Here is a 25,081-nt window from a genome sequence, read left to right as displayed (position 1 = left end):
TGTGGTTAATAACCACTTGATTAATAAAAGGTGTTCTAATAAATATCAGTTGTGATGCTGACCTAATTCCCTCTCAGAAAAAAAGGGAATTTACAGCACACATTTAAACACTTAAATTCCATCCAGAAGTTTGGTTTTTATTCATTTTTTTTCCTAAATGTGGCAATAGCAATCTTAGTTTAACAGTAATGAAAAAATCCAACCAAGCCTAAGCTTATGTCTCACAAACAGTTTATTGTTTATTTAACAGCAGCAGTGAGAATTCTGCTCAGTAAATTAATGCAAGTGTGAACAGAACATACAGGATGAAACATGCTTACAGAAACTAGTAACTGAAAGCAGGGAGAACACCTACCCAGTATAGTTAAGTTTTGTTTGATATAAATATGTATGCTTATAATATGCTTTTGTAAGCATAAAGAGAAAGGATATGCAAAGACCATTGAAAGAATCTTCAGTTTCAGTTTTAAAAAGCATGCAATGTACAGTTTAGTAATAGTGAAAATATCCAGAAAAAAATAATTAAGTTTTTTTTGTAAAACATGTTTTCTCCAGGAGGAAAGCTGACAGTGGATCTGTTTGAAAAAGGCTTGGTGAACTGAGAAATGAGAAACCTGGAAGAGCTTAAGCATGTATTTTACTGACAAATTTTCCAGTTCCCCCTTTTCTTCCCCTTTAAGCTTTTTAATGATGTAAAGCAACTTTGGTGCAGTGCACACACAGGAAAAATATCAGCTCTATCTATCTGCCAGTTTTCCAGTTCATTAAAAATGGTGGCATGCAGAACCTAGAAAAATCAACTGGTACAACCTAGCAAACCTAGAATGAGAACCACTACCACAGCATTGTCTTGGGACGCCACAGAATTATCTTTAAGTTAGTTTTTCTCCTTTGTCATTCTTCTCTCTCTTACTGCTGTTACTGCCCTCTCCTTTACGAAGTTACCCCACCATGAAATCAATCAGGTGGATTATACAAATTATAAATTAACTCTTGATTAAATATCAGTTACACTTGGTGACCTGCTAACATTTGTTTAACAGAAAATACGCTGTCACTTCAGCTTCTATTCACTGAATATCAACTACGTAGACAGGTTCCTCTTCAAGACATACCTGCAGTATGAGCGACTCTTTATCACCTTCTAATCGTGCCAATCTTTCTTGATAAGTTTCATTATTAGATGAATGATGATTCACCTGTGACTGAGGGAAAAAAAGTGCTATGAGAATTTTTACAGTTAATATTAAAATGTCAAGCAATATTTAATAAAAAGTTATATATGTTGAGTGGTTGTTACGAAATGTGTCTACAGACCAAACCCATTTGTTTCATATGCATTAAGCCTTTTGAATGTACCCTTTTTTAGCTGGATTTTGAATACTTTCTCATTTCTAGCAATCAAAAATTGTATATGAATAGATTTGATATTTTCTGGCAAATTATCATTTTATTGGGAATGCCACCTTACCAAGACAAAAAACATTTAATTTGATCCGCTCTCAACAGCCTTTTGCCAAAGTCAAGGAATCTGGGTGTTTATTTTTAAATGGTAAAAAAATGACATATGTATTATACTATTCCTATAAATTACTGAATGAAAAGGGTTTTTTTTTTGTTAGCAATTAAGAAATTATTTAAATTATCAAATTCTTATCAGGAACTTCTTGAGCTATGTAACCACTTATGGATTTCTAAATGGCTCTAAGGAGCAAAGCCTGCTAAAATGTGGCCTGTTCCTAACTATTACGTGCCACTTCCTACGAATTTGAATACTCCAGAGAGAAAAACCACAATTAAAAAAAAAAATCTGCAGATTTATTTAAAAAAGTTTACAAGAGTCCCATAGCTTCATCCTGCACACTAAAACATTGTGTAACTGTGGGAATGGAGCTGTTTGGATGCTCAGAGCATTGAAAGTAACATGAGCCCTTAGGGGTTCGTTTCCCAGCTCCACTGCAGGCGATGCATTGCTGCCAGGGAACACAACACTGTCTGCCTTTTCAGCTAACGTAAGAGTCAACTTCACTGAGTTCCCTTCAACTACACTAGTCTGCAGCTGACTACTCATTTATAGTTACTTGTAGAAGGGCACCAATATAATTGTAATCCTCCTCCACAACTGGCCTTTCTTTCTCAACTGAACATTTCTGAACAGGATTTTTAAAAAAATATTAAAAATATTCATGGCTTCTTTATCTCCATTGAGATCTACAAGTCCAAATGTAAAACAGATGATGAAAATAAACACAGTGCTAATTAATACAAATCAAGAAATCAAATATTTATCCAATCAAAAGACACTTATCAAGCTATAAAGTGCTGAACTAGACACAAGTGTGGCATCTTTAGGAGCTGAGAGGAACAGACCACCCTTGTCCCTGATAATTTTGAAAGGAGTTGACAGAACCACAGACACACCAACAAACAGGACTGAAAGGTGTCTGAAGAGATCCTCTGGTTCATTATTCCACCCAAGGACTGATGATTATTTGCAATATTCTTGTCTTGCCTACTCCTAAAGACCTCCAGAAATGGATTACACAGCCTCCCCAGATAATCTGTTTAGCTACACATAATTAGAACATTTTTCTTAATGTCTAACCTGAATCATCATCTCTTCAACTTCAACCTACTTGTCCTTATCATACCACCATGGATCAAAAAAAAAAAAAAAAAAAAAAAAAGAGGTCTTTCCCTTTGCTTCAGAAAATTTTTTACATATTTGAATACTATCTGTAGATCTCTAATGAGCATGTCCCTCTAAGGACTAAACAAACACAAGTTTTTCTGTCTTTTCCTCACAGGTTAATTTTTCAAGATCTGTTTTGTTGCTTTCTTTTGGTTTATCTTCACCAATTGTTCTTTGACTTCTTTTGAAATTAAGTGCCTAAGAGGAGACAGGATTCCAGCTGAAAATGGCTAGAGTGGAAAAAACCTTTTCACAGACCCTTGGGCCATATTTCTTTTCATATTATCCATATAGTAACACTGATATATTTTCAGCCTAGGGTCCTTTTTTAGCAGTCTTATTAAGCTAGCATCCCGTCCTTCTCTTTTTATTAAGAAATATGCCCCCCGTGTTTATAAAACATGCCTCTTCAGTTTAACTTAGGCCCTTTGTACTAAAAGTTAGTCAGTCAGTCAGTCCGTATGGTCTTAAAGTTCATTCCTTATTAACTTTTCATAGAATCATAGAATCATTTAAGTTGGAAAAGACCCTTGGGATCATTGAGCCCAACCATCAACTCCACTCTACAAAGTTCTCCCTTACACCATATCCCTTAACACCACATCTAAACGAGTCCTAAACACATCCAGGGATGGTGAGTCCACCACCTCCCTGGGCAGCCTATTCCAGTGTCTGACCACTCTTTCCATGAAGAATTTTTTCCTAATGTCCAGCCTAAACCTACCCTGCTGCAGCTTGAACCCATTCCCTCTTGTTCTATCGCTAATTACCTGTGAGAAGAGACCAGCACCAACCTCTCTACAATGTCCTTTCAAGTAGTTGTAGAGAGTGATGAGGTCTCCCCTCAGCCTCCTCTTCCTCAAACTAAACAGTCCCAGCTCCTTCAATCGCTCTTCATAAGATTTATTCTGCAGGCCCTTCACCAGCTTCGTTGCCCTCCTCTGCACTCGCTCCAGCAAAACTTTTGTAGTACCATAATGAAAATAAGGGATCCTCCTAAGTAAACAACATGCATTTCTGTATGTCTGTCTAGATAATCCTTTGACCTCAGCTATGCATCCTCAATCATACTGCCAGCCATTCTGCCTGGGTCGTTATTCCACTTAGAGAGCAAGGTCTTATACTGTACTTTAGAATCCGAAATCTTTAGTCTTAGCGGCTATGTTTCCCTTAGGGTTAAAATGCCATTACATACCATTAAATGAGTTTTCTCAATGGAGAGCCCACAGGCCTTCCCCAGTATGTCTTCAGCTCACACACAATGTTAGGGGAGACTTTCCTGCACCTAGATCATCAGGTATTCAGGAACACTTGAATAGAACACAAGAACAGCACGCTGCTAGGCAGGGAAAAATTCTCTTAATGACAAAACCGCCTAGTCAAGTAGATTTTGCACCCTTTCTCCTGCTGTCATTTGCTATTTTCCTAGGCTAGATTTAAGAAATATACCCGTAACCACTTGTGTAACCACCACCTCCTCCCCCCAGCCTTACAAGCACAGTGAGTTAAATTACTGCCAACATATTTTTACATAACCAATCTGTCATGAATTCAAAACAGAGTTCAACATTTTGCACAATCAGTAATTAAGAATTAGTTCAATATCAAATCACAAACAAGATATTCTACTACACTCACATTTACCAAACGTATAGCCTCCGATGATGTCTGCTGCACTGTGACTGTGAAATACGCTCTGCTCAAGTCCAACACTCAATACTCCTGTGCAACCTACTAAATCACACCCATGTGAACAGAAAAGGGTGAAGAAAAAAAAGGAATCAACTCTGCCAATAGGTCATCCAGAGAGTGCTCAGATAAGTAGAGGAAAGTGCAGTAGACAGACAACGACCTGCTAAATAAAAGTGGCTGATTGACACAGAGCAGTTGTTTAAGACGTGGTAAAGCTTTGTGGCACGCATAAAGACAAGATAAAACAATGTAATATGAACCAAGGCCATCTGTGGATGGCTGGAGTGCATTCTGCAGTTGTGAAAGTCAGTACTGAGAGGAAACTGAGCAAATATAGTTAGCTATCACATGTATCAGCAGTAACTGAATAAAGGACCTTAACACTAAAGTCGTAAGGATACAGACCACTCAAGTTGGTGTAAGAGCTCACAAACATGTGTAACCACATGACCAAAAGGCTGAACCACCAAGATTTTCCACAAAGATGTTATTTCAGATGTAGCCTTAAAGACCAAAAATTATTACCTAGGCTTCACAAATTATAAGCTAAATATGTTACTTATATTTTATGTATTGAAAGAATGAGAGAAATTGCATAAAACATGTAAAAAAATTGATGATGACACAGCATAACAAAGTAGAAGGAAAGATATGCTAAGGCAAGCTGGTTGAAACTACCTTCATGGTAGTACCACTGCAGATGAAAAGTCAAGTGCATACCATAAATACTTTACCTAAGGCAGCTGCAAAGCAATGTCTTGAAGCACATGTATTATAGTCTCCATAGAGATTTTGCATATAGTTTAATATCCATCAGATCGCATCAGATATTAACATAAAATATTTCCTCAAACAATTCCACATCAACTGTTTCTCCCAGTTCTAAGGGGGGGGTGGCGGGGGGAAAGAGGCTTTTGCATTCCATCACTTGCTCCAGCTTCATCTTTAGTTTCCAAATCTCTCTCTGGAACATGCTCTTTACTCTAACTCAGACATAATATTGGCAGCTGCTGGAAAATTGACTAAGTATCACTTACATGATCGAGTCATTACAGAGTCCTTTTCCAAGAAAAAGACTTAAATATTCCTCCAGAATATATGACACAAAAAATATCAGACTTTAGAGTATGATTCAACAGCTTTAATTTAAAAGGGGGACAACCAGCAAAAACATAAAAGGGTGTGGAAAGAAAGGGAGGAAATGTTTGGTAGACACAGTTAGCTATCTTAATTTGCAGCAGCCTTCTCCGAGCCCGGGAAGCACGGAACATTATGTTTTTGTGCGTGTTATTTTAATAGGAAACAATTCAAAATGCAGGTTGTTGTCAGAACAGAATGACAACCACTGTTGTAGTGCTTCTGTACAGATGTTCCGTTCAGAAGCTTCTGTAACAGAATGTCTAGCTGAACCTTGAGAGGCTGTAAAAGTAAGCCCCTTAAAGCAAGCACATATGCGAGATAATAAAATTGAATACGGGCCAGTTTATGTTCTCCTCGTGTGCTGTTTCAGTTTCATCTCAAAGAATCTTCTACACCGATAACTTTAAAACAAAAATACCGACTTCTGAAGTGGATCAACACGCTGCTACATGGAAATTTGTCACTAATACCATGGATCTCATATTGGGCTGTGGAGGGGGGAGGAGCTGGGAGAAGAAACCTGGCAGTCAGTCAGAGTGGTGATTTGTGAGCTTTTTCAACAAGTCACCCGCCTCCTTTAGAAGACAGATTATGTCATAACCCTCCTCTCTTCTTATTCAGTCACATGAATCACCTTCAGTTCCACTGATAATTGAATAAGCCGCCTGTGGCAACTATAATACTGGCATTACTGGGGAAGATTAGGGACATGCTCGATGTATTGTCTTTTGCTGCAGTTTAGAAGATGAAAACAAGGCGTATAGCCAGCAGAGTTCAACCACTCAGTTCTCCTGCAAACTACTAGCAGCACAGAGACCATAGTATTATATTTCAATACAAGAAAATGTACACTATACACTTTTGCCAGCCTATTTGGAGTTGATAATATTTAGAAGAGTATGGACTTTCCACCTCTTCATTACTCTTTTCGGCCGGCAGAATTGATGTTATGAGTCACAGTAGTTGCTATTGTGTAGTGATGAGTGAGTAGCCTACACAATAAACATTTTTATTTTGGCATCTGACTATGGATCTAATACAAATTTAATCTCTCAGCATGTTAGCGCTACCTCAGATACACACCCATATGTACATTCACTCAGTGTACTTGAGGAGGAGGAGAAGGCTGGAACATGATTTCTGGATCTGTCATTCTTGCCTTACATCTGAAGGCAATTAATAAAGCAACAACAGGATTTTCTATTTGCTGTTGTTCCTTGTTGGTTAAGTGAAAGTGACAGTCACTTTGAAAAAGCTAACAGCCTACAGTCTGAAATTAATCAAAGACAGAGCTAGGTAAATTTCCGTAGTCCTTATCATAAAAGAATTTTGACCAAATATTAATATTTTTCTGGATAATTTTTCCTAATACTAGTATCTATTTTCTCCTCCAGACAGGTACATTACTTAAAGGAAGTTATCCTTACAGATATCGTAAGATTCACCCTCAATATCATAAGCTTAATGGCTCTAGCATGGGTTTGATTGCTCCACCTCTTGCTAGTACAGGTTAGCATCCAGAAGGAAGGAAAGAAAAGCACAAGAATAATGTATACCTGTTTCAGGTCAGCCATTAGCTCTGTGCTGCATGCACTTCAAAAGGTAAGTGTAAGCAAGCTACAAGAGCCATCAGACACCTCCACTTTATAAGGCAGCATCTCTCAAAAGAAAACTCCTTACCACTGTACAAAGTTTTCCAGAGACAAGAGACTTTCCATTTTCCATTTTGCTCATTCCATCCACTGCACTTCAAATAGCTCAGTTAGTTTACAGTGTCCTTAGAGAGCCCATAATACTGTTGTAGTAAATATCAGCATTTATGTTCATTATGCTTATTAATAATTTGTGGTTTTACCTCCATGCCTACGTACCTAAATGGGGGTTGTGCCATTTTCATTTGGAATGGTGTGTTCCAATTAAGGCCAGATGGAAAGACAAGAATAAAGCAACAGGACAACAGAGGAAATGGTATGTGAACCCTCTAACCCAAATCCCTTAGGAAAATCAAAGAAAGTTTGCTAAAGATGAGACACTTTCAGCTTCAGGTAGTAGGGAATGTCTCAGGTTCCTTAGCTTGCTACAGAAACTGTTGCGAGTGACGGATTTATGCTTAGGCCCTGTAAAAGAACCCAAAATCAGTTATCTGCAAAATGCTTCCTACAAACTGCCCACCAACTACTTTATGAGAGCCATGCTGCTGCGTTAGCGTACTGTTAAAAGTGCACTGTATGTACACAAGAACTCTTCCATATCCTTCTAGAAACAGACTGCTGAGAGATGTGCCTCCCTTAGCCAGGTTTTGTGTCTTACTAACAAGGTGTCCTTCAATATCGGCATTGTTACAAACTCTTATAACGCCACATGAAACCAGGGCAGTATTATGTGCCTATGTCAGATATTCGGCTTCTCAGCCAGACAAAGCTAACCAGGACAATTCTGAAATTGCCATCGAAGTATCACATGCCATGAAATACAGTGTGGCCGTACCCATTTCAGAGCTTTGTCTTTCTGATATCATGTAAGATATTAGCAGAGAAAGTTCTTTCTCTTGTGAGAAATACTACTGCAGACTAATCATTTTTATTACTGGCGAAAAGAAAAAAAATGTAAAATGGAGAAAAAACAGTAAACGAAGGAAAACGCATTAACTGTGCATCATATACAACTAAGACAAGGCTAAATTGTTTTTTGGTTCTGTCCATCTTCTCTTACATTTTGCTGCCCACTTTGTCCATTCTTGGCACAGCACTTTTCAGAGGTCATGTTGACATCAAGAAAGTCCAATAGAAAGAGCAGAAGTGCGGTGACACCTTATTGCCATTTGATGTAAACATTGCTTTGTCCCTGCTACTGTTGCATGGTTGTACTATACACTTTATGTTACAAGACAACTGCTTAAACCAGAACCTCTATTCTGAATGTGAAAATAGCATCTGAAAATAGCAGTTGTATCTGTCATTTTGCCTGCCTGGATCTTGTGATTTTTGTATTTGTTTATTGCCCTAACCCAGTCCAAGCCGCAGATACCATGCAAATGTAGCTTAGCCAACCACTGCAACATCAAAACTGATTCTGGTCTCTGAAGTGATTTCTGCTCATGATGAAATTGGAGCCAGCTTTGGCATTCTTCACCAAGGCCTTATGGAAGTCTGTTGCAGTTACTCTCTGTGAAGTGGCATTTGTTACTCTGGAGAGTACTCGTACTTTCATTAGCAGCCAAAGAGAAACAGTCTTTGATTGCAGGGCCTGAAATCTTTATATGCTATCACAGTCAGTGCCAGACATGTGATGTTAGGATTCTTGAACATGAGAACTAAATAAGCAACTTAGATTGTTTCAACCTTTTTTTTTTTTTTTTTTTTTAAATCACTTCTAAAAGGAATTTGGGAGCAGACTACTTAGGTTCTCCTGGGAACAATGCAAGATCATTTTCAGTTCTCTTCCCTTCCCCCACATGTGCTCACCCCCTTACAGAGCTTGCAAGGAAAAGCAGCAGTCTCGATGTTCCCCTTTACATACCCTACATAAAAGGAACTACATGCAACAACAGTAACAGCATTATTAATTCCTGTAAAAGCCTGTGATACATTTGAACACAGTGTCCTTTCTGATCATCTTGAAAAATCACCCTGAAGACACCCTGTGTTAACCCCTGCAAATCTGTGAACGTTTCAGTGTGAGACGTTCTTCACTGAAGCTATTTCTTGAGCCCTTTCCTATTATGTCATTGACCTCCCTGTATCCTGAACGCCACACAACCCGGTAACAGCACACCTTAGGCTTTTGTTAGCAAATCTATCTTTTTAGAAATTAAATTTAAAGCAGGAAGCAGGGGTGGCAGACATACCGTATTCAAAACCTCATTTAAATAACAAGTTAATACGTCATCTCAAAAACCACTAAAGAGCTATTTAGCTTTAACTGCAGAGAGCACAGGTTAAACTAATAGTATAATGTTACCAGCTGCTACTTCCTGTTGTCTCTTCTCCTTCACTATCCCACTCACTCCCCACTTAATCCCCTCCCCACCCACACTCCAGAAATGTTAAAGTTTCCAGAACCTGATCTAAACATTTTGCAAATTAACTTCATGATTCTTAAGCTTTTATTAAAGATAGACATTCCAACATGAAGATTTTATATTCATTCAAGAAACTACCCAAATTAAAGTTCCTAATCACATTTCACGTATTTACTGACATTTTACGTTTATACTGCTAGTAAAAAAAATAGAGTGCATGTGCATATGTATACATGTGTGTTTTTAATCCAGTCCCATACTGAAGCACTAACATAAATAGCATGCATGCACAGAATTTGCAAGGAAAGTACACAGAGGTTAAAATAGATTTTAAAAGTATAACAAGAGGACGTGCTGCTTACATGACACACAATTAAATTAATATTATAATTAAAACCCCAGTATACCGTGAAGGATCTATTCACATTTTTCAAACACTGAAAAACAAATACTTAAAACCTAAAAAATCTAAAAGCTGACAAAAACAAAGTAATTTTTCCAAGGTGACGAGACAACTGCACAAACCTACTTTTCTTCTTCTATAGGAAGACAAAAACAATCTCATGCAGTTAATTCATGTTCAGACAGTTCCTCACAAAATTGGGATTTTAATAGCACTGTCTTTTTAAAAAACATAATTTTATCAGAGTACAGTGCACAGGAAAAAAGTACCACCATTTTTAACCAAAACAAAGGCATCCTAAAAGGTCTCATACAGTTACCCTGATGAAGAACTGATTAAGAGAAGAACTAGTGCAAATAATTTTTCATTTTAAAGCATAACATGGTAAACAACATATTCTACTTTTTTGCCATACATTCCCATGCAAGATTTGCTTTGTTGTATTACAATCTCAGGAAAGCAAGAGCACTTGCTAGAATCTATTGCCATTTGTTCAAAGTTTGATTCTAGAGTTTCGTTTTTAAAGACAAAGACAGCTGATTCTCTCCCCTCCCTGATCTGCCGCCTCCTACACGAAGAAACGTCTTTAATTCATTTCTCATGAAGAAACTTACGGTACTTTGTCTCAGGCACTCAATAGCTCTCCTTCCGCAAAGCTGAGAATTCTGACTAAGATTTGCTAAAGTGCATTTACAAAGAGAAAGCAAAGCCCAGCAAATCACTTACCCTCTTTAGCCACGTGAAGTGCTTGTAAATATCAATCTCACCATCCATGCTTTGGGCCCATCTCAGCAGTCACATTCCCAGGGTTAAAAGCAACTTTTGGAAGCAAGCACACGGCTTTGTTCTACAGGATATAGCTGTGACTTCTTCCCCTTTCAACCCTCAACTTCTAAAATCTTGAATGCGTGGTCACATTTTAAGCTAAATCTTCTGCCTCTGTCCCACAGTCTTATCCCAAACGCTTCTCACAGATGTATATATAACACACGACTGTATAAACTTCAGACTCTCCCCCAAACATCTGTTTTTTTTAAACAGTGGATCAGTTAGCAACGAGAACAATGTAACTCTAAAAACTTCAAAAATATAACTTGCCAAATGATCTTTAAAAAAAAGTTCTTTCAAGAACAGTATAAATCTGCAGAAACTGTTCCCTTTTAATGTTGAATAACAAGCTAAAAATTATTAAGCTGTCACTGAGAAACTATTTTCAAGTAATGCCTTCTCTGGCTTTCTGTTTCAAGAGTGGCTGGAACTCATTACCAAAGACCCCCTATTTCCTGTCTCTGTTTTACTCCCTGTTTATCGTAACACTACTCAGCCTTCTCAGTTTATTTCAGGCTCAGACTAAACCTAAAAATAAGTTCTGCTCTTTGAATTACTTGCCTGTCCTCTCAAAGACATTATAAAAGAGGAGGAATTCAAGGACGATCCTGTGGATAAGTTAATTATCCCATAAATACTGCTATTGCCAAAGAGGCAATTTTCCATCTTAACAAAAGATGATGATATCCTTCTAAGATTTTTGTCCACTCCTGCTGAAGCTGAAGTCTCATAGCATGGCAACTTTTCAAACTTGCAACACCAAGATAATTGCATATGCAAAGCAATGCTCTGGCAAGAAGGGAAGTTTAAAAGTGTTGCCTGTTACTGCGGTGTCCTCTAGTGCTTCCACGCAGTAGTTATGACTAAGTTCTAATTTTTCCCAATAAACTCCAGTTTCCAATGTTGTATCTCCCACTGGTTAAAAGTGGCTTTGGGCGTAAGCTGGGCAACTGATTCTTCTGCACCCAAGGACAACTGCTTGGGCAATGCCTATCAAGACCAAAACACAGGTGTCCCCATGGGATTTTTGCGATTATCTCAGAACCTTTACTTCTCCCCATTTTCTACAGCCAAACTCGTTCCTGCATTTAAGGAGAAGTAAAACTGCAATTTGGAGGAGCCAGTGTCAAAGTTGCCCATTATACTAATTACATATACAAAGAACTCAAAGTCTGAAGCTGTATAATGCCCTGAAAAGCAGCCCTTACAGGGGCCTGCCTCACTTAGCCGTCTACCCACATTCCAAACTGTGGAAGTCACAGATACACGAGTTTTTGCAAGGGATGTGGGACTTTGTAATTTCAACCATTCTTAATCCTTTTGACACGACAGACAGACCTCTTTTTAGAATCTTCCATGACACAAAGTAAGAGGGAAGGATATAAACCTAGACTTCCAGCTTTCTTCATGCATTTATCACCTGTTGTGACTTAAAGTCATGTGACAAGAAAAATAGGAAAGGTTTTTAAAAAGTGCTACAAGTCTTCTAAAGGTGCTAGGATACCTAAAATCACCACTAAATGTGACAAGATAAAAGAACTGTCAGTTTCCAGAAGTGAACCATGCCACAAGACAGATCAGAAGAGGGCTTGGGTTGCTCTGTACATAGAACGTACTTATTCTACACTAGTTGTAGAAGTTTTTTTATGCTATCTTAAAGTTTGTGAGAGCAGCTATTTCTTGAATAGCTCACACCATCTGGCAAAAGCTTTAGTACACTGTCAGTGGTCCATTTTAAAAAAAAAAATCATAAAAATTAAGATGCACTTAATATAGTACACTTCTCTATGTATGGCTGACAAACTGAAGACTGAATAGGGGTTCTCTTGACATTAAAATATGAACCCCCTACAACTCAAGGCGTTTTTTCCCCAGAAAAGTAGCTACCTAATTGTGGAGAATAGCAAATACATCAAATTTTATCTCAAAGTACTACATATCCCGTAGCACCACCACTATGGAGCCTCAAGTTCCACATTTCATCCAGTTCAAAACATAGGCTCTAAGACTCCCATTTCAGGCTTATTTAGGGAAGGAGAAAACATACCTCTTCCAACATTCCACTACACATCATCTCGTAATGATTCTGGCTTTCATTTAAAAAAATGACATGAAAACTATATTACTCCACCTATTAGGGCCTCGGTGTAGCGTCTGCAGCTAGGTGAGTAACCATTTTTCCTCTTAAAAGTATTTAAAATTACAAACGTACCTTATTTCTGCCTTGTCATTTGTCCTGTATTTCATGCAAAGGCCTCTTGATTCTGTTACAGTCATTCTTCCTGATTAAAAGGTAAACGTGTCTGAATTTTCTGCATCTTATCAGCCACGGATGTTGACAACATACATTCCAGACAGTCACATGTTTGCTTTTAGCCTGTCACCTGCATGCTGAACTTTACATCCTGCTTGAGCTTTGCCCTGAAAGAGTTTCAGACACCAACTGAATGCAAATCAATTGCTCCAGATTTGCTTAGAATACTTTTCCGTTTCACTGGAAAAGCAGGTTAGTTGCTCTGGGCAGCGTGAAAAATAAGGAAAATATGTTGCAATCTGGGGATTGCTTCATCAGATTACCGATGTATTATTTTTCTTATTTTTAGGAAATCAAAATCCATGTCTGTGTGCAGTTCTTCACTAAGCACTAACTTCAAGTTCAATGGAGAATTAAAAAACGTACACAGAAAAATCCCCCACTATCACTGCAGTACCACCACCCTCACGTGTTACCCCACGGAAAGAGAATGATCTAGCCATTACTCCCCTCCCCCCAATTGTTTAGTTTCTCCAGTGCCCTCCCCAAAACCAACTGAAAACACACATCGTGGTAATATAAATGCAATGTAGGGCAGTAAAATACACAGAATTAACAAAGTTTATATACTTCACAAGCTCTATGAAAACCCATTGGGGTTTCTTTGCCAATTCTGTACTTCCATGGAAAACTGCTGATTGCTGCCACTGTTGATAGAACTAAAAACTCCATTTGCAGAACGCCAAAGATGCTAGCCATGTGAACGTCTGCGGATACATAACCCATAAAAACCCCTCATCTAAGCGACCCATTACTTTATTAGTAGGAATGTCAAATATTTCAAACAAAATTACACATCTCTTTCAAATAGTAAACAGACATGCTGTTACAGCTTCGAAACTGAAAGTAACAATGCTTTAAACTATCAGTTACACTTCTCACGTCCCTAATTACAGGCCTATGAGGAGGCAAGAAAACATCCACAAATCCTCTTAGAAGTGTGGTGGGAAGGGCAATCTGACTGGCTGGTGTAATCACTCTTCTCCCAACACTGGAGCTGAGGAAGCACATAGTTGTTTCATTTTTCCAGCACTGTCCCTCTTTCTCCAACCCAGCTGAGGCACTCTGAACATTGTAAAATTATATTCATTACTGTTATTTTAGCAATTTAACTATTTAGTCAGTTAAATTTGTGCTAAAACAGAGTTTTTTTGTGATTTTTCAGAGCAGCACAAATTCAAACTGTCAATGGAGTTCTTGTACTGGCACTGCATTGCTTGGGAGGTTAGAGGGCAACGGAATAGGAAGCTGAGCAGAAGTTCTTCAGCCTCCATCAAGTCAAGGTCCCTGAAGCATAGCACCTCTCTTTTTAGCAATGAATTTTAGATTATTTTGGTTTCAAAACGCATCAGCCTCTGAAAACACTAAAAGGACAGGCCAAGGACTGAAAGGACCAACTATGTGTCTTCACAGCCTCATCAGGAGAGCCAGCTGAGTATGGACACGCAACAAAAACCTACTCATTCCCAAGAATTAGTATCAACTTTTCCTACACCCATTACTCTGTGCTTTCCCAGTCCTACTGTTTGGGCTTCTTTGGAAACAAAGGGATTATGACCAGATTTTAAAAGGGGAAAAATTTCCTCAGCATGCCAATTCACACCTGTCATTCTCACGCTGCAGAAAAACGCAAGCACTTCAGATTGAAGAGAGAGAGGGGGAATATGAGAATACACCTGCACAGGAAAATTTGTGTAAACAGAAACTCAAGCCATTTGTGCAAAAGACAATGAAGGAAAAAAATCCTTTTTACATGGTGAGGAATGGCTTCAGAAATCTAGATGAAGCATTTCCAGCAAGATAATTTGTCTTAGAGTCTTGTTCATGACTACCCGTCAATGTCTGAGTGACAGAGAAAGACGAAACTCTTGGGAAAAAAATGAAAAAAAACCCACCTGCATTCTGTGTCAGAGCCCATTTGCTTTACTTTTGATCATTTAAAAAAGAAATAAACAAGCATCCTTGGAAACAGACTAGAAATAATGTTATGTAGATACAAGAATAAATAATCCTTTCCCAGCATAAAATGCACTCAGTCCAAATGGCTTAATTCTTTGATTAAAATCTGTATTTCAGAAATAATCAGACTTAGATGACCATTAGTTCCAAGCCAGCACAGTCAACCCTCCCCCTTATCGCATATTCGGGGAGGGGGGAGGCAATACTTCAAACAGGTGCTGACATCTTTGGAGTCATTCCCAACTGCAGGCTGTATGGTATCACGTATCTCTAACACGGCTATTCCTTGGTGGTTATTGCTCAAGTACTAACTAGCTCTCTTCCCTTGGCTTGCACAAAGAATGTGGTACCAATACTTAGATGAAGTTACTGTTTATTAATTCATCCACAGGCATTTTCACATTCTTGGCAGTTTCAAACATCCCTTGCCATATGTTGAAATCCTTTTTCCAGCCCAAGTGCTAGAAGAGCTAGAACTTTTTGCATGAAACTTATTTAGAAGAAAATGTAGATTTTAAGAAACTTGAGTACTGTGTTTTTGCATAAAAACTAAAAAATGTTGTCTGCTGAACAGAATAATAAAATTACCGCGAACGCTTGCCCCCAGTTGCTATAAGCAAGAAAAGAGTACCCTGATACGTAAAGAAAATATTTAAATAAATATATTTACATTCTTCTACCGCACAACATATACAATCATTCACATTTAGTTTTCAGCCTGAAAGGTTTCAAAGCAGTGCTAAAATTACTAAATATGCAGTAAATCAGTATATGAAACAGCTGAAGCAGAATATTTACCCTATATTTGCACATACATCAACGACATTACCAGGTGACCTCTCCTCAATATGACACGCATCAGATTTTCTCTTTTAAATTTCAGAATGGAGAAAATTGCAAAAAAATCCAAAACAAATTAAGCTTCAGATAAACTTTTTCTGGTAAGGAATATGCAAATATCAATTATTTTCTTCTTATGCATTTTATTATTTCAGGAAAACAAAGCACATGACTATCAAATTAGAAGAGTAGCATGTCAACACATTGTATACACTGTCTAAAGTAAGTACGATTTGGTCCCATTTTTGAAAGATCACAAAACCTGAAAATATATTTATTGCATTTTTAACCAAATACAGATCTTTTTACCACTATTATTAGTGTGCTATTCCAAAATAGAATGAAATAATTTTGTTGTGAATTGTATCATATTATTGCTATTTTTTTTCGTAACTGATAACATTTAGCAAATGAGATAGCTCAACCTAAATTCTGTGAAATCTGAATAAAGGTTATACACAGAAATACTTCAAACCTATGCCCTGCCTCTAGTATTCAAGTAAGACCTACAAATCAACACAGGAACTTTAAAAAGAAAATTTTGCTCCCAGTTTCTTTACATGACCATTACCTTTACGCCTTATCTGTTCGCACCATTGTTTAATGAAATAATTCTCTCTTACCAATCCCTCTGTTAATTACTTCATGGAAAATATTTTCTGATGTTTCCTCTAGCTACACTTAAAAAAGCAGATACTTCACAGGATTTAGATTTACACATTAGTTTGTTAAATTAATACAGTGTATCATATTTAAATCAGTGAAAAGCAACGCAGCTGGAAATTCTATCAATTCGATCAATGAAAAACAGACACCATGCATAACATTAGACATAAAAGGAAAGATGAACTAATGTGACAGGGGCACAGAGTCTAGCTGGAGGTCAGTGACGAGTGGTGTTCCCCAGGGGTCAGTACTGGGGCCAGTCCTCTTCAATACATTCATCAATGACCTGGACGAGGGGATAGAGTGCACCCTCAGCAAGTTTGCCAACGACACAAAGCTGGGGGGGTAGCTGACACACCAGAAGGCTGTGCCGCCATACAGAGAGATCTGGACAGGCTGGAGAGTTGGGCAGAGAGGAACCTTATGAAATTCAACAAGGGCAAGCGCAGGGTGCTCCCCCTGGGGAGGAGTAACCCCATGCACCAGTACAGGTTGGGGCTGACCTGCTGGAGAGCAGCTCTGTGGAAAGAGACCCGGGAGTCCTGGTGGACAATGGAATGACCATGAGCCAGCAATGTGCCCTCATGGCCAAGAAGGCCAATGGCATCCTGGGCTGCATCAAGAAGAGTGTGGCCAGCAGGTCGAGGGAGGTCATCCTCCCCCTCTACTATGCCCTGGTGAGGCCGCACCTGGAGCACTGTGTCCAGTTCTGGGCTCCCTGGTTCAAGATGGACAGGGAACTGCTGGAGAGGGTACAGCAAAGGGCTACCAAAGTGATTAGGGGACTGGAACATCTCTCTTATGAGGAAAGGCTGAGGAACTTGGGTGTCTTCAGTCTGGAAAAAAGATGGCTGAGGGGGGACCTTATCAACACTTATAAATACTTAAAGGGTGGGTATCAGGAGGATGGGGCCAGGCTCTTTTCAGTGGTGCCCAGGGACAGGCCAAGAGGCAACGGGCACAAACTTGAGCATAGGAAGTTCCACCTAAACATGAGGAGGAACTTCATTACTTTGAGGGTGGCAGCGCACTGGAACAGGCTGCCCAGAGAGGTGGTGGAGTCTCCTTCTCTGGAGACATTCAAAACCCGCCTGGACACGTTCCAGTGCAACCTGCTCTGGGTGACCCTGCTCTGGCAGGGGGGCTGGACTAGATGATCTCCAGAGGTCCCCTCCAACCCTATGATTCTATGATATTCAGTCACTTAGTGCAAAAGAAGGCATTGAAGTCAACAGGTGAAAGTGTCTTAGATAACTGGAACTGAATAAATCCTATTAATCCTTTTGAAGGCTAACGTAATTTCTGCATACAATCATGGCTTCCTATAGAGTAGTCCTTTATTTCCTCTGACAGTATCAAGGTGTAGACAGCCCACATAGGTGAGGATTAAACTTCACAATATCTCAGTCTGAAATCTTGAAAAACTTAGGTATAAATATAAAAGCCCTGCTATTATAACAGGAATACCACCTTTCTTCCATGACTACTCTAAGCCTAAGGCCATAACACAATTCTGTTTAATCACTTCTGGTCATTGTATCTTAAAGGTGGCTCTGTTAAGCAGTACTGACCATTACAACGGTGAAAGAAAATGCCAAAAACTAATCTCACCATGTCGTTTTAAGAAAGAGATCTAAATCAGCCCTACTCACTGCAAAGCTATTTTAAGCTTCTATTAGTTCTTTGTGCAGAGAAGACTCTCCTACCTCTGCTGACAGCTACTACAGTGAGCAGTCACACTCAGCGATGATAGGGTTGACTCCCAGACAAAGCAACCACAGAACATTAAAAAAAATTAGGCCTGATTTAGACAAATTCCCTGCAAGCTGTGTACATCCCCTTTCCACTAGCTCCAAGGCACTCTTCTCTAGTATTCATAAATAGCTGTAGATACGAAGGACACTTCTCTGCTGTTTCTTGTGTGCTGTGAATTGCTCTAACACGCTTGGGGAACTCTGAAAGGACCAGATCTACCAGTTCAGGGCTTCCTTGCATCATCAACTCATTGAAAAGGAGCTGGAGCACAGCAGAGGTCTGGGTCATAGAACTTTCAACTCTGAGTACTGCTCAGAAAACATATCCATCTAATGTTTCAAGTTGGCAAAAATAAACATGAATGCTTACGGAATGACGGCTTTTCTACACTGTCCCAAGCAGGCTCTACTGGTCCATTTTCAATCTAACATGTGTTAATACCACTTGGCAATGGGAAGATTCAGCTATACATAGCTCTCAACAGTTGAGTCCCACAGTCAAATCTACCAGCAGATTTGGCTTTAACTGGCATTGCCCAAAATATAGACTCTTCCCACTCAGCTGTTGCTGAAAAATTCTATTGATACTTTTATAAAAGCATTTTTACAAGGATATTTACGTGCCCTGTATTGCAGTCATTTTTCTGACACTGTTCTGGACAGATAACTCTGTAAAATGAATCTTAGACAAAAGTGAAATAAAGAAAGCAGTGATTATGTTTCAGCAGAGCACTTTAACACGTGATTAAAATAAAACTTTGATTAAAATAAAACTTTGATTAAAATAAAACTTTGATTAAAATAAAACTTTGATTAAAATAAAACTTTGAAGTAATTTCAAAACATCACGAACTCCACCAAGTCAGAATACTGAACTAGGGTTTGCTGTTTTAATCCAAGTCCTTGTGAAGACACTGGGGAAAAAATTCCTTAATTTTAACACACAGTCAAAACAAGCTCTTCTGAATGTTAATAATGACCAAATAGCAACCAAGACTCTGAGAAATTTACCCTATTCCTGCTAAAAACTCCGGTTTTACAACTACAAAAACACAGAGCATGAAATGAGACAAAGTACAGCATATATTGGATGAGGCTTTGAGCAGCCTGGTCGAGTAGGAGATATCCTTGCCCATGGAAGGGGGATTGGAACTAGATGATCTTTAAGATCCCTTCCAACCTAACCCATTCTATGATTCTATATGTCATAAGGCAAATCACGTTATTTTCACAAATTACCTCTACTACACATTCCTTTAGTGTTCTGCTCTTCTACCCTTCCCGTTTTCTCAATTTTAGAACATTTACAAAGATTTTCAGAATTAGGCTTCCGAATTAGTCTTCCAAGAAAAAACATAATCCAGAAAATACCAATGAATTTTCAAGAATCAGCATTTTAAGGATCAGTGTATAAAGCTACATGGTGAAGTGGTTTGCTTTAAATATAAATGTTCCACTGGAAGGAAGATCGTGTTTTGCGATCCTGGAAATGCGGTTTTCACTCATGCTTAAAATCATTTTAGGATCACTGTAAGAACACTAGAGTTCCTCTTTACTCAGAAAAGGGTTTTATAAAGATGTATAGAATTAAAAAAAGAATTAACAGTGTAAAAGTTCACTTAGAGTTATGAAATGAAACTGTAACTAAATACATTCTCGCATAGCCAGTTGTTACTGCAGCAGTTAATTTTTAATGCTGAAATTACTACCTGCTTTGAAGTGATATGTCATGTGGTCACTAGCAATACTAAAATATTTAACAAGAAACATTGAAACTATGCACAAAATTGTTTTATATGAACTCTCCACGATAATACTCAGGTCTTATTGTTCTGCTTTTAAGGCCAAAGAATTTACAATCATACAGCATGTAAAACACTCCAGACATATTTACTTCCAGGTAAAAAAATTTTAATACAGCTCTTAAGTAGTTAAATGTCTATAATTAATGACGCTTTATTGCATTTTAGCTTTGTCAAAATACGCACAGTTACAGCAACTGTTAAATCCTCATTCTATGCTAATTAGAATCTTTCTAAATTCTAACTTTGTCAAACCTATTTAATCTATTTTAAAGCAGTGGCAGCAGAGTTACTGTGCCCAGTTACACTGTAAACTCAAGAACACGGTATGTTCATAGATCCCAGACCACAGAAACACAAAAAGGAGCATTTTTGAAAAGCACACCTTTAGTTCTACAAATGGTGTGCCTCTTCCTTAGGGGACTGTAGATGATCAGCACAAAGTTCAGCTCCATCAAATCACTGAAACACCAAATCCCTAGCACTTGTCCCATAAGAAAGGAATAAAGCAGATGCTTTAAAAAGAAGACACAAGCAAGGTAGTATCAGCTATGAAACATGAAGTTTTAACACTCTAGGCATATGTAAATTTTCCCACATCTTAAAAACAAAAAAACAAAAAAACCCCAACCCCAGCCCCCCCCCCCCCCCAACAAAAAACTCACCCAAACAACAACCTGATGATATTTCATGTCTGATAAATTCCATAGTTTGGTATTACGGAATTGGAGGAATGCAGGACTCTAGTGAGACCAGCTATAGTATCTATAATCATCACAAAATCTTCCTGACTGATCGGTAATAAGCCAATGTGCCCCAAAGGCTGAACTCTGCGATCCTATTTATTTAAGCACTAGGTGTAGTTCAGCACACTAAGTGGCAATTACCAAAGCTGCAAAGATACTTGAATTATAAGGCCAAGGAGCAATTTTCTGCAGAAGTTATTTTTCCTATTCTGGTACAATTGATCTCTAGTTTCTAGATGATACTCCACTACAAACAAACAGTACAGAGAAGGTTCAGTCATTTTCTGTCACCTAACCTGTAATCCCAACTACTGCTGTGTGGCACAAATGGAACGAGCAGGGATAGCCATACTCTGCCTCAGAGAGCTTTCAGGGCTGCATCAGGTTATGACGATTGCTAATGCGGAAGGAGCACACAAGAAAATAATTGGGACTTCTATTCCATACTTCTGCTTAAACCAAAATGCTAGCTGTTAAATGCTGTTGTTTGATACTATCCAGCAGGAACTAGTCTTCAGCCATCTTTCTGACTCCCCTTTCTGTGGTTTCCCATAAAAGCCAATGTAAAGCAGTCGTGAAACACAAATCCAAATTATTTCTGTAAGGCACATTGTATTCTTGATTAAGCATGGCACCTACATTGATTTTGAATACAATTTTCGAGCATGCATTTAAGTGAAGAGGAATCATAAAACAACACTTAACTCTTTTCTTGAAAGGAGCGTATTTATCTGCTTTTAAAATATACATCAAATTGCTTTTTATATCTTTAGTTTCTAATGTATTCCTAGGCAGGATAAGAAGGGAATATTTTTGACCTCTCCTATTCCTGTATGTTAGAAACAAAGCAGTTGCTGTATTCTCTAAAACCAGTGCTTTATTCAGTACGTGTTAGAGCAGCCTCCAGCTTCAAAGGAAGGTTCATGGAACCCCAAAAATAAACAGATGTGGAATTAATCACCCACAAAAGAAAATACCACTCCAATCCAACCTATAATAGCTCTAAAAAAAAAAAAAAAAGCTTAAGAACATCAGTTCACCATCCACTCCAAAGTTTGCTACAATTCAACTACTGCTACTGATAGCAAACACTGTTTTATGTAACATTTCTGTTGAATACAATAATTAAAATATATTCCAAATCTCTGTACATACTTAGTTATTATCTACACTTTAAGGAGAATGGTTAGAAGAGACACTTTGTAGCGAATTCCACTTGAGAGCATCTGGTGTTTTCTAGGTAATGATGTTTTACCTAACTCGTGGGGTGCTTGCCCAGCAGTGCGTGGGTTAGCAGACTGTAGGGAGCTCACGAGCACGCAGAAAAGCTAAAGCACCTACATGTCCATTAGGAGATGTGTGTAAACAGGGGAACCCACGTCCACAGAAGAGGCTGTTCGTGCTTGCAACCAGCACCAGCTCTGAGAGAGGAAATGGGTGCGTGAACTGTGAATTTGTGTGTGTCTGTGTCATTCCAACTTTTTGGAATTAGTTGTAGAACTGCATTTAGAAATTTGTAGGTGTTCTTTAATATTTCTTAAGCATCTAGTGTTCTGGTTTATCTGTTGTATTACTGATGCTGATCCTAAATGGGGTTCACTGATTTCTAATTACCTATGTCTTAATTATATCAGCAAACTGCTTAAATCTTGATGTGTTTAAACCATGGGAATTGAGCAGGATTTTTCTGTGACACTCCAACATTTCATAAACTAATGATTACCCAACTTCATTTGAGGCTTCCAATGTGAATGGATTCGTTGAGCTACAGAGTTCTCATTCTCTGTAGCTTACTACCTTGACCAGCTCTGGGCTGGAATTAAGGAATTTTCAGTATGGGACATAACTATGAAATACACATTCCATTTCACTGAACTGAGCTGATTTATCAGATTTCTTCTCAATTTCCAAGTTAAACTGCTACTTGTCGGTGGAGAAGGCTCTTACAAATCTGAAGTCCATGGAAGTTGTGTGCATGCTTACAAATTATTTGCATTTTAAAAAAAATATATAAAAGGTCTACAAATACATAGATTACTATCTATTTACAAATAACAGTCCCAGCAACTATGCACCTGCCTCCCTGTGCATGTCTTTAAAAGAAGTGCAGAATTCATCAATACAGAACAGTGCAAAATATTTTAAAAACAGCGATCTCAACATACTGCACTAGAGATACTCTATACCACCAGTTTCCCTGTTCTGTTGGTTCTGAGTCCAGACTGCCCAACTGCTTTATCAAATAAATACTACTTTTGATGCAGTAGACACAGCTTTTAGGACATCAGTAAACTGCAACTCTAAGAGGGAACAGTGGCTTCTCTTTTGGCTGGTTTCTCATGAAAAAGAAGAGATACACACACATAGATTAATATGAGGAGTCTAAACACCACGTTTTACCAACCTTTCAGAGCTGAAAAGGTAGAGTAATTAATATTTGTGCAACAGATGGGCCAAAAGCCAGACCACCAGACTCAAACTCTTCAACTTGGTGGTTCAAGTTCAACTTTACTGTGGAAAACTCTGAAAATTTATGTCTTTTATGCATTAAAAATATCTTTTATCTGTTGCAAAGCTTTGATAAAGCATTAAAATTTCTGTTAAGGCAGGAATTCAGCACGAGCTGTCCCGAGGATCTGGACTCAAAATCTAATACTGTAAATACAAATTAATCATTGCCTCCACCTTTTAGTTTCAGAGCTGGTACCAAATTCTCATTCCTTTCTCTCATACGGTCCCAAACAGGACTTACCAGCCATAGAGCTGTGCTCTGTGGGGAATGCCAACAAACCAGCAGTTGACAAGTTCAAACAAAAGCAGCTAGCTTTCCAACAACATTAGGTTACAATAGGTACAAGGCAGCTATAGCAGATGATAAACACTGAACCAGAAACTATAGACACATTTACCTAAAAGTAAGATGCATTGACAAAGCCAGAAGAAAATCCCTCCATCTAGAAAACTTTTCTGAAATTGAAAGTGATAGGTAGCTTTTACTCTTTAGGAAACCACCGTCACTCTCAGTGACACTCTTGGTGAAGAGGAGTGTTCTGGCAGGACCTGGTGTTTCTCTCCCTTTACATCCAATGGGTCGCTTCTTTTAAGGTCAGTCCGCAGATCTGCTCCTCACCTGGTAAGCCTCAGTCTTTTCCAATAGAGTCAAACATTTATCCCCCATCTATCCCAATTTGAATGTCTAACATTCAGATGGCTTTACTGTCTCCTAATGGACATCCTAATTTACACCTATATCTCCTAATGGACACGTGGGTGCTTTAGCTTTTGTGTGTACCTGTGGAGCTCCCTACGCTCTGCTAACCCGTGCACCGGTGGGTAAGCACCCCACGAGTACACATAGGCACACGTGAGGCATGGGGCCCCAATGGTTGCAACTGGTGACTATCAGGTAAAACATTACATAGAAAATGCCATCTGTCTCACAAATGGCTTTACTGCATTTACCACCACCACCTGGTGCACAAGATACTTTGGAGATTCAGAATACTGACAGTTAAGGTAAGGGAAATGTATAGAGGAAAGGATAGGAGAATCATCCATGTTTTTCTACTTCTCCCTTCAACAGACAATGCCACCATATTCCGAATTGGTGGTTTAAAAATGAAAATTTTTATAACTAGTTATAAACTTGTGTGTTATCTCCAGCAAAGGACCAAAAGCAACCAAACAAAAAAGCCCACAGAAAAGGTAACTTTTTTGGTAGTTCATTTTAATCATATTTTCTCTTAGGAAGCATAAAGTAAGTTCTTTTACCAATTTCTTATGCTCTTATATATGCATAGCTTTAGTAATCAGCACATAAAGTGGTAATATCGTCAGCTTTCCACAATTGCTCACCATCCCCTGCAGTTCTCTAAGTATGCAGATTCCAGTGATTATAAAAATAATTGAAGCAGCAAAATACTGGAACTAATGCTGTTTGCAAACAAAATGGAAAAACTTTAATTAACTACTCACCAGATTCTCTTCAAACCACTCCCGTAGACACACTGCTGTGGCCCCCGGAATTTGATTTCGCAATGCTTCTTTCTCTTGAGGATCCTCTAGCATTTCCAATGCCATCTTTAGATCTTCCAGGAGATGCAAAATTTGAAATGTGCCCAAGTATACTGATGGAGCAGGTGACACAATATCATAAGCACCATTAGCATACTCTGTAGCTGACTTTGTACCTAAGACAAGTAAATTCAGGAGAGACAATAATGT

At 38.5% G+C, this 25,081-nt stretch overlaps 1 protein-coding gene across 13 annotated transcripts in view; it reads right to left on the bottom strand.

Annotated features, from left to right (window-relative positions):
* PPFIBP2 (PPFIA binding protein 2) overlaps positions 1-25,081 on the bottom strand; it is a 114,684-nt gene that overhangs the window by 52,580 nt on the left and 37,023 nt on the right. For 9 of the 13 annotated variants that reach the window (XM_063332473.1, XM_063332475.1, XM_063332477.1 and 6 more), the window contains 2 exons: positions 24,833-25,047; positions 1,116-1,205 (listed from right to left, as the gene is read on the bottom strand). In XM_063332473.1, the coding sequence (XP_063188543.1) occupies positions 1,116-1,205; positions 24,833-25,047 (305 nt within the window). Of the gene's footprint in view, positions 1-1,115; positions 1,206-10,674; positions 10,883-12,988; positions 13,066-24,832; positions 25,048-25,081 lie in introns of those variants that run through there. The other 4 variants (XM_063332483.1, XM_063332484.1, XM_063332487.1 and 1 more) reach the window with 2 other exon arrangements.

The sequence above is a fragment of the Chroicocephalus ridibundus genome, chromosome 4 (assembly GCF_963924245.1).
Source record: "Chroicocephalus ridibundus chromosome 4, bChrRid1.1, whole genome shotgun sequence".
NCBI classification, from domain to species: domain Eukaryota; kingdom Metazoa; phylum Chordata; class Aves; order Charadriiformes; family Laridae; genus Chroicocephalus; species Chroicocephalus ridibundus.
Note: the sequence above shows the minus strand (reverse complement) of the source record. Positions and strands in the feature narration are given on the sequence as shown.